Source organism: Theropithecus gelada, chromosome 18 (assembly GCF_003255815.1).
Source record: "Theropithecus gelada isolate Dixy chromosome 18, Tgel_1.0, whole genome shotgun sequence".
In the NCBI taxonomy this organism is placed as follows: domain Eukaryota; kingdom Metazoa; phylum Chordata; class Mammalia; order Primates; family Cercopithecidae; genus Theropithecus; species Theropithecus gelada.
In genome coordinates, this window is record NC_037686.1 from 13,722,463 (window position 1) to 13,733,005 (window position 10,543).

A 10,543-nucleotide genomic window follows, 5' to 3' on the forward strand; every position below is an offset into this window, starting at 1 on the left:
GCCACTACACTCCAGCCTGGGCAACAGAGCGAGACTCCGTCTCAAAAAAAAAAAAAAAAAAAAATTCAGGGAGGAGTTGGTACAAAAGACAATTAAGGTTAATTTTTGGTGTATTTTTATTTGAACTGTAATTTTGGATAGGAAGTCACAGAATTTAAAGTGCATTTTTTAGGCTGGACGCGGTGGCTCACGCCTGTAATCCCAGCACTTTGGGAGGCTGAGGCAGGCGGATCACCTGAAGTCAGGAGTTCAGGACCTGCCTGGCCAACGTGGTGAAACCGCGTCTTTCGAAAAACTACAATAATTAGCCGAAAAACTACAATAATTAGCCGGGCGTGGTGGCGGGCGCCTGTAATCCCAGCTACTCAGGAGGCTGAGGTAAGAGAGGCGCTTGATCCCGGGAGGTTGTAGTGAGCCGAGGTCGCGCCACTGCGCTCCAGCCTGGGCAACAGAGCCAGACTCTGTCTCAAAAAAGAAAATTACAAGATTTTTTGAAATTTCTCCATACCTGCCAATCTGAATCTTAATCTACTCACAGTTCAATTTTATGTAATACACCTTGGATTTCATTTGTTCCCTTTAAAGATATTGCATGTTATGGCAATTTTCCAGTAATTTTTAATACCTGGACTGAATCCGGTTTTGTGTCTTAGGTCAAATATAGAAAGAAATTTTTTTTCTTACTAGAGAATGTATTTTTCCTCCAGAAAATGATTGTTTGACTAACTGGTTTGCATTTTCAGTAGACTTATTTCTGTGTATCAGTTGGTAGCGTCGTCATCCTTATTCTCACTGTCACCCTAACCAAAAACCTGGGAGGTGAGCTTGACTTTTTCTCTCCTGATGTCCTTGACATTTGATACATTGCCAGTTTTGCCAGTTTTACCTACTGCATAAAAGTGTCCCACATTTTCCTGTTTGTTTTTTGGGTTCAAATAGTGTGTTTTGATACTGAGGGACACCGTGTTATCTATTTGATATCTAAGTTGCACTAAGTAGAAAGAATTCAGATACTGAAAGATTCATCTGAAAATAAGTTGAATCCATTTGGTTCCTGGGTTCAGTTAGGGAGGGATAATTGTGTATTTGTCCTGCCCATAGTAGCCTCCTTTCATTCCAGTCACCACCACTGAGGTTCAGGCCTTTTTTATCCCACTCATGGATTTTTGTTTTCCTTCTTTGAGGTAAATATCTTAATACAATGAAATGCAGCATATATTTCCTGCTGTTGAAAAATGTAAGCACTTTTGTAACCTAAACCCCTATCAAGAGAAGTAACATGACCAAAACCTCAGTTTCCTCAAGCCTTTCCCAGACAACCTCTGGCTCCATACCCCTAGATGCAACCAGTTTCTTCCACCATACATGAATTTTGCCTGCACTAGAATTTCATATATTTGGAATCACAAAGTATTTTTGTGTAAAATTCCTTTTACTCACATGTTTTTGAGATTCATCCACATTGTGAAGTGTATCAGTGATGTGTTCATTTTTATTACTGGGTATTAGTACCTCGTGTGTTTGGAAGTTCTGTATTTTAGGCTGGGCACAGTGACTCATGTCTGTAATCCCAGCACTATGGGAGGCCGAGGCGGGTGGATCCCTTGAGGTCAGGAGTTTGAGACCAGCCTGAGCAACATGGTGAAACCCGGTCTCTACTAAAAATACCAAAAAAAGTAGCTGGGCATGGTGGCAGGTGCCTGTAATCCCAGCTACGAGGGAGGCTAAGGCCAGAGAATCCCTTGCACCTGGGAGGTGGAGATTGCAGTGAGCTGAGATCGCACCATTGCACTCCAGCTTGGGCAACAGAGCGAGACTCCTCTCAAGAAAAAAAAGCTCTTTATTTTAAAAAATTACAAGAAAAGAAAATAAAAACTTATTTATTTTGTTTACAACAACGTTGAATATTCTTCAAGTTTTTGGAGGGAAATAAACTCTTGTGGGTGAATACGTAAGAGTGGAGTTGATGGACTGTAGCATAGTTGTTATGTGTTTAGCTTTATGAGAAATTTCCAGACCATTTTCCAAAGTGGTTGTACCATTTTACATTTCCAGTAACAATATGTTAGAATAACAGTTGCTCCACATCCTCACCAGTGTGTGGTGCTGTTTGCTCAGTTTGTAATTTTAGCCATTTTAGTGGGTATGTAGTGGCATCTCCTTAGGGTTTAGTTGGTTTTTTCCTTGTTTATTTGTTTCTTTTTGAGATGGAGTCTCACTCTGTCACCCAGGCTGGAGTACAATGGCACGATCTTGATTCACTGCAACCTCTACCTCCCAGATTCAAGTAATTCTCCCGCCTCAGCCTCCCAAGTAGCCGGGACTACAGGCATGTGCCACCACACCTGGCTGATTTTTGTATTTTTAGTAGAGACAGGGTTTCACTATGTTGGCCAAGCTGGTCTCGAACTCCTGACCTCATGGTCCACCTGCCTTGGCCTCTCAAAGTGTTGAGATTACAAGCGTGAGTCACCGTGCCCAGCCTGTTTTTGTCTTTTTGTTTTTGTTTTTGTTTGAGACAAAGTCTCACTCTTTCGCTAGGCTGGAGTGCAGTGGCGCAATCTCGGCTCACTGCAACCTCTGCCTCCCGGGTGTAAGCGATTCTCCTGCCTCAACCTCCCAAGTAGCCGGAACTATAGGCACACGCCACCATGCCCAGCTAATTTTTGTATTTTTAATAGAGACGGGGTTTCACCTTGTTGGCCAGGATGGTCTCCATCTCTTGACCTTGTGATCCGCCTGCCTCGGCCTCCCAAAGTGTGATTACAGGCATGAGCCACCATGCCCGGCCTGTTTTGTTTCTTAAGAGATGAGAGTCTTCCTGTGTTGCCCAGGCTGGCCTCGAACTTGAGAAACCCAGTCTCTACTAAAAAAAAAAAAAAAAAAAAAAAAAATACAAAAACTAGCTGATTGTGGTGGCAAGCGCCTGTAATCCCAGCTAAATCAACCATGTAAATGTGGGACCAGAAATAAATGTTTGCTTGTATTGTTTCATTGATCTATTTGTTGTTCCTTATATCTCAATTACTGTAGTTTTAACTTGTATATGTACTGCTTTAGTCACATAATTTGTCTTCCTAGAGATTATACTTTTGTCTCTTGTCTTTCTAAAATCTGTTTCTGAACATTTGCCCTAGGTTCTCTTAAATGTGCATATGAGCCTGGTACTCCTCTTCATTGATGAAAATCCTTCAGTAGCTCTCCTAGAGGAATTCTCTAACAGAGCTTAGGGCTTTCCGAGAAGGGAACCTGCCTAACTCCTCTCTGCTCATAGGACCTTAAATATTGAACTTAACATTTCATCGGTCTGGCGTGGTGGCTCATGCTTGTTATCATAGCACTTTGTGAGGCCAAGGCTGGCGGATCACTTGAGGTCAGGAGTTGGAGACCAGCCGGGCCAACATGGTGAAACCCTGTCTCTACTAAAAATACAAAAATTAGGGAGGCCGAGGCGGGTGGATCATGAGGTCAGGAGATCGAGACTATCCTGGCTAACATGGTGAAACCCCGTCTCTACTAAAAATACAAAAAACTAGCCGGGCGTGGTGGCGGGCGCCTGTAGTCTCAGCTACTTGGGAGGCTGAGGCGGGAGAATGGCGTGAACCCGGGAGGCGGAGCTTGCAGTGAGCCGAGATCACGCCACTGCACTCCAGCCTGGGAGACACAGCGAGACTCCGTCTCAAAAAAAAAAAAAAAATACAAAAATTAGCTGGTTGTGGTGGCGTGTGCTCAGCTACTCGGGAGACTGAGGCACAAGAATCGCTTGAACCCGGGAGGTGGAGGTTGTAGTGAGCTCAGATTGAGATTGTGCCCTTGCACTCCAGCCTGGGCAACACAGTGAGACTCCATCTTAATATCTGTAATTACTCTGTGTCTTATGCTGTATTTTTCTTTTGTTTCTTCTTGCTGCGTATTTCCAACTTTTCAGGCTTCTTACTAGAAGTCCCCTAATACCTGATTCCCTTCTCCACATGCTACAATATATTCTTAGTAAAAAAAAAACCTGTGTGTAGCTGGGTGCAGTGGCTCACGCTTGTAATCCCAGCACTTTGGGAGACTGAGGCAGGCTGATTGCTTGAGCCCAGGAGTTTAAGACCAGCCTAGGCAACATGGCAAAACCACATCTCTACTAAAAATTTAAAAAATATTAGCCGGGCACGGTGGCACATGCCTATAGTCTCAGCTACTCAGGGAAAAAAACTAAAAACCTCTGTATATCTCTATTGCATTCTACAACTTATGGTTATTTTTACATATCTTTTATGTACCTGAGCCTCCGCGCCTGGCTACGTAAGGTATTTTTTTCCTTTTATTTGTCTTCTTTGCTTCCAAAAATAATTTGAAGAACTTTTATAGTAAAAGTTCTTACACTAACTGGGATAGTAAGTTCATATAAAAGATAAAAACAGGCCGGGCACAGTGGCTCACGCCTGTAATCCCAGCACTTTGGGAGGCCGAGGCGGGTGAATCACAAGGTCAGGAGATCGAGACCATCCTGGCTAACACGGTGAAACCCCGTCTCCGCTAAAAATACAAAAAATTAGCCGGGCGTGGTGGTGGGCACCTGTAGTCCCAGCTACTCGGGAGGCTGAGACAGGAGAATGGCGTGAACCTGGGAGGCGGAGGTTGCAGTGAGCCGAGATCGCGTGGCTGCACTCCAGCCTGGGCGACCGGCAGGACACCATCTCAAAAAAAAAAAAAAAAAAAAAAAAAACCAAAAACTTGATAATGGGAGGAAGCCATTCGTTCAAAATTCTAGGCTTTTCTAGTATAATTGATTGTTAAATTTGGAGCTGAATAATTATCTGATGAAATCAAGTGTTACCAATTCATTGAGAGAAACATTTTCTTGATGTCATATATAAAAAGAGATTCAACTCATGAGTCTTTTTAAAGTTTGAGGCTTATTATATCCCAGACCAAGTAATTTTTTTTGTGATGGCTGTCTATACCACTAAAAAGAAAAAAGAAATTTAAAAAAGGCATTTTAAGGTTGGTTTCCCTTTATTCATTGAAACATTTCTGCCAGCATTATTCAGTGCCTATTACAGTCTAGGATTAGATATAGGGGTTACGATCCCTACCCTCAACAATAGTCTAGTGCGGGAGGATAATAGGTTATCTTACATGTACCATTTAGTGTGATAGATGATAGGATCTATTAATATAAGGTGTATATTATAGACTAAAAGTTTGTATATGAACTGTGTATTGTATGATAGTGTAGGGTTCATTTTCTTAGATTTGATTGTGAGATTATGGTTATATAGGAGATCGTCATTAGAAAATGCATGCTGAAGTGTCAATGCCTACAACTTACTTTGAGATGGTATGATTTTGTTTGTTTGTTTGTTTGTTTTTGATGGAGTCTATCGTCCAGGCTAGAGTTTAGTGGCACAATCTTGACTCACTGCAACCTCCGCCTCCTGGGCTCGAGCAATTCTCCTGCCTCAGCTTCCCCAGTAGCTGGGATTACAGTAATGTGCCACCAAGTCTGGCTAATATTTTTGTATTTTTAGTAGAGACGGGGTTTCGCCATGTTAACCAGGCTTGTCTTGAACTCCTGACCTCAGGTGATCCGCCTGCCTCGGCCTCCCAAAGTGCTGGGATTACAGGCATGAGCAACTGCACCTGGCTAAGACTCTTGTCTTAAAAAAAAAAAAAAAAGGGCCAGGCCCCATGGTTTACGCCTATAATCCCAGCACTTTGGGAGGCTGAGGTGGGGAGATCACCTGAGGTCAGAAGTTCGAGACCAGCCCAACATGGTGAAACCCTGTCTCTACTAAAAATGCAAAAATCATCCAGGTGTGGTGGCAGGTGCTTGTAGTCCCAGCTACTTCGCAGGCTGAGGTAGAATTGCTTGAACCCAAGAGGCGGAGGTTGCAGTGAACCAAGATCATGCCACTGTGGTCCAGCCTCACCGACAGAGTGAGACTGTCTCAAAAAAAAAAAAAAAAAAAAAAATAGAATTTTTTAAAAAGACAGAGTCTTTCCCTGCCACATAGGCTCCAGGGCAGTGACACAATCATGGCTCGTTGCAACCTCGAAGTCTGGGCTCAAGTGATCCTCCCACCTCAGATTCCAAGGAACTGGGACTACAGGCATGAACCAACATGCTCAGCTAATTTTTTTATTTTTATTTTTTTTTGTGATGGAGTCTTGCTCTGTCAACCAGTCTGTAGCACAATGGCACGATCTTGGCTCACTGCAACCTCTGCCTCCCAAGTTCAAGTGATACTCCTGCCTCAGCCTCCTGAGTAGCTGGGATTACAGACCTGCACCACCACACCTGGCTAATTTTTTTGTATTTTTAGAAGAAATGAGGTTTCACCATATTGGCCAAGCTGGTCTCCAACTCCTGACCTCATGATCCACCTACCTCGGCCTCCCAAAGTGCTGGGGTTACAGGCATGAGCTACCGTGCCCGACCAACTAAATTTTTTTGTTTTTATTTTTGTAGAGACAGGATCTTGCTCTGTTGACCAGGCAGGTCTCGAACTCCTGGCCTCAAGCAGTCATCCCACCTTGGCCTCTCAAAGTGGTGAAATTACAGGCATTAACCTCTGCACTGGCAATTGACAATATTTGTAAACCCTTCAACTTTTCTTCCTCTGCAAAATGTTATAAAAAGGGGAGAACAGAAATCTAGATGAAGTAAGAAGTGGATAGTTTGTTCATTATATATTATCAAGGCAACTGGCTATTCAGTTGGGGAAAGTAATAAAGACAGATTTGTGCCTTACACTGCATAAAAAAGATCAATTCCAAATAGATTAAAACTCTAAAAGTAGAAGAAAATAAGATACTATCTTTTACAATCTTGGCATAGAAAAAACCCTTTCTTAGGCAAATTATGTATCCCAGCAAGATGAACAGATTCAAAACATAAAAGTGAAAAAAGTTTGTGTGACTAAAGAAACCATAAACCACAAACTTGAATGACTGGCAAACCAGTAGAAAATAAAAGAAAAACTCAACCTAATTGAGAATGTGTAAATAACGTGAACAGGTAATTCACGGAAGAAATAATTTTCCCATATTAATGAAAAGATATTCAGTCTCACAAGTAATTAAGGAAAAACAAATTCCCCCCCCCCCATCAAATTCACAAAAATTTGAAAGACTTAACAGCAACTTTTGTTGGTGAGGGTTTGCATAATTGGGTTTGTAATGGGAAAAAATTGAACCAAAGTAATGTCCATCAACAGGGAGGTAATAAATTTTGACATTTCCATATAGTGGAATACTTTTCAGTTCTTAGAATGTTATTTTGTTATTTTGGCTTTTTTTTGAGATGGAGTCTTGCTCTGTCGCTCAGGCTGGAGTGCAGTGGAACAATCTCACCTCACTGTAGCCTCTGCCTCCGGAGTTCCAGGTAGCTGGGATTACAGGCGTGCTCCATCATGCCTAGCTAATTTTTTTTTTTTTTTTTGAGATGGAGTCTTGCTCTCTCCCCAGGCTGGAGTGCAGTGGTGCGATCTCAGCTCACTGCAGCCTCTGCCTCCCAGGTTTAAGCGATTCTCCTGCCTCAGCCTCCTGAGTAGCTGGGATTACAGGCGCATGCCATCCTGCCCAGCTAATTTTTGTGTTTTTATAGAGATGGGGTTTCACCATGTTGGCCAGGCTGGTCTTGGACTCCAGACCTCAGATGATGTGCTCACCTCGGTTTCCCTAAGTTCTGGGATTACAGGCATGAGCCACCGTACCCAGTCTCAGTTCTTAGAGTGTTTTGTATGTTGAAATGGGAATATGTCCAATATAAACTGCTAAACGAGAACTACAAGTTACAGATGTGAATAAAATATGACCCAATTTATGTAAAAAGAAATCTGTATATATGCTTATGAATGTACATATAAAATGATCTGGAATAATATTCCTACATACCCACAGTGCAGGGGGTTAGGAAGGGAGATTTTTACTTTATATATAAATATTGTAATAAACTTGTAATCTTTTTACCAACTGTAATTCTTTATTTCTTTTTCATGATTTATGAGTCTGAGATCTTGTATGTCTGGATTTGAGGTTTGAGAATTAGAAACGTCCAAATGACAGTTTATGTTAGTATTGTTGTGTTCCTTCATAAAGTTTGAGGATATAATTCAGGAAAGCTGAAATTGTTAGCATATTATTGATAGGAATTGATGCAGATAGCATCTACAAATTTTCAGCATCTAGTTGTTTCATCTTTTTACCTTAATAAATGTGATTTTAAAGTGTTGCAGGTAGAAATTAATGGTTTTATTCCTATTTATAGATTTTTGATGAAATTGAGTCATGAAACTGTAACCATTGAATTGAAGAACGGAACACAGGTCCATGGAACAATCACAGGTACGGAGGTTGGACTACTTTTATAACATTTTTTTCTTCTCTTTTACCTGCTATCCAGAGTTTATTTTTTGATTGCTTAATGAATGTTATTGTAGTACAGATTCTTATTCTTTTGTCTGAATTATGTAATTGATTTATTTTTTTTTGAAACAGAGTTTTGCTCTGTCACCTGGGCTTGAGTGCAGTGTCATGATCTCGGCTCACTGTAGCCTCCGCTGTCTGGGGTCAAGCAATTCTTTTGTCTCAGCCTCTCGAGTGGCTGGGACTACAGGTGCCTGCCAGCATGCCTGGGTACATTTTTTTTTTTTTTTTTTGAGACGAATTCTCACTCTGTTGCCCAGGCTGGAGTGCAGTGGCACAGTCTCAGCTCACTGCAACCTCCGCCTCCAGGGTCTGATTATTTTTGGTAGAGATGGGGTTTTGGTCTCGAACTTGTGACCTCATGATCCATCCGCCTCGGCCTCCCAGAGTGCTGGGATTTCAGGCGTGAGTCAAGTCACTGCACCTGGCCTAATTTTTATATTTTTAGTAGAGACGAGGTTTCAGCATGTCAGCCAGGCTGATCTTGAACTGGACCAGGCTGGTCAGAAGACCTCAGTTGATCCGCCCGCCTCGGCCTCCCAAAGTGCTGGGATTACAGGCGTGAGCCACCGCACCTGGCCTAAGTAGGTCTTTAGTTATCCCATTAGTTCAGGTATAATTTGGTAAAGGCTTCAGTATTCAGGTGTTTCAGCTATAATGTCATATAATCACCCTGAAAAATTGCTTTGTATTTTGTAAACTCTCATACTAAAAATAGTAGCTTAATGAGAAGAATAGGTGTTGCAGACTACTTAAAAGCCTGTGTAACTTTGTAATCAAAATATTCTTAACTAAAGTGGTAACAATTATTACATATAGAGAGAAGCAGAAACAAAGGTGAGGATAGTTTAGTGGAATGGGGATTATGAGAAAGTTACAAAGACAGTGGGAGAAACATTCAAGAAATACCTGTCAGATCAGTAGTGAGCCTGAAGCCCAGTCAGGGTTCTTCCATTGCTTGCTGTATTCATTTCTGTAAGCAAAACATTAGTGTGCTAGGAAAAATCTCTAGGAAGGAAACACTGCTGATTTATACTGACATTATTCCCCCATTTACCAGTTGCATATGTGCTAAATTATGTCATAGAAAACTTGCACTGTAGCAGAACAGTATTCTTTTGTAGTCCAGTATTTACTGTGGCTCAGTAGATTAATTAGTTGCCTGACTTTTATCATACTAATAACTGCCCAATTATTTTTCTTTTTAGGTGTGGATGTCAGCATGAATACACATCTTAAAGCTGTGAAAATGACCCTGAAGAACAGAGAACCTGTACAGCTGGAAACGCTGAGTATTCGAGGAAATAACATTCGGTATTTTATTCTACCAGACAGTTTACCTCTGGATACACTACTTGTGGATGTTGAACCTAAGGTGAAATCTAAGAAAAGGGAAGCTGGTAAGTTTGAAGGATTATAAAAATTTTTGTGAATGCTAATCCTAATCTACACTATTCATAATATAAATATTTGCAAACAACACAAGTGTCTTTGTTGTTTAATATTTCCTATAATGTGTATTATAACTCCTGGTGTTGCTATTAAAAACATTGATGCGGCTGGACACAGTGGCTCACGCCTGTAATCCCAGCACTTTGGGAGGCCGAGGCGGGCAGATCACCTGAGGCCAGGAGTTCCAGACCAGCCTGGTCAACATGGAGAAATCCCATCTCTACTAAAAATGCAAAAAAAAAAAATTGGGCGTGGTGGCGCATGCCTTTAGTCCCAGTTACTTGGGAGGCTGAGGCAGAAGAATCACTTGAACCCGGGAGGCGGAGGTTGCTGTGAGCCAAGATCATGCCACTGCACTCCGGCCTGGGCTACAGAGTGAGACTCTGTTTCAAAATAATAATAATAGGCCGGGCGCGGTGGCTCAAGCCTGTAATCCCAGCACTTTGGGAGGCCGAGACGGGCGGATCACAAGGTCAGGAGATCAAGACCATCCTGGCTAACACGGTGAAACCCCGTCTCTACTAAAAATACAAAAAACTAGCCGGGCGAGGTGGCGGGCGCCTGTAGTCCCAGCTACTCGGGAGGCTGAGGCAGGAGAATGGTGTAAACCCGGGAGGCGGAGCTTGCAGTGAGCTGAGATCCGGCCACTGCACTCCTGCCTGGGCGACAGAGC

General features: G+C 42.2%; 1 protein-coding gene across 3 annotated transcripts in view; it reads left to right on the forward strand.

The window, feature by feature from the left end:
• The window catches only part of SNRPD1 (small nuclear ribonucleoprotein D1 polypeptide), a 28,054-nt gene that overhangs the window by 12,472 nt on the left and 5,039 nt on the right, over window positions 1-10,543 (forward strand). For 2 of the 3 annotated variants that reach the window (XM_025365272.1, XM_025365271.1), the window contains 2 exons: window positions 8,261-8,337; window positions 9,627-9,818. In XM_025365272.1, the coding sequence (XP_025221057.1) occupies window positions 8,261-8,337; window positions 9,627-9,818 (269 nt within the window). The remainder of the gene's footprint in view (window positions 1-8,260; window positions 8,338-9,626; window positions 9,819-10,543) is intronic. The other variant, XM_025365273.1, reaches the window with a different exon arrangement.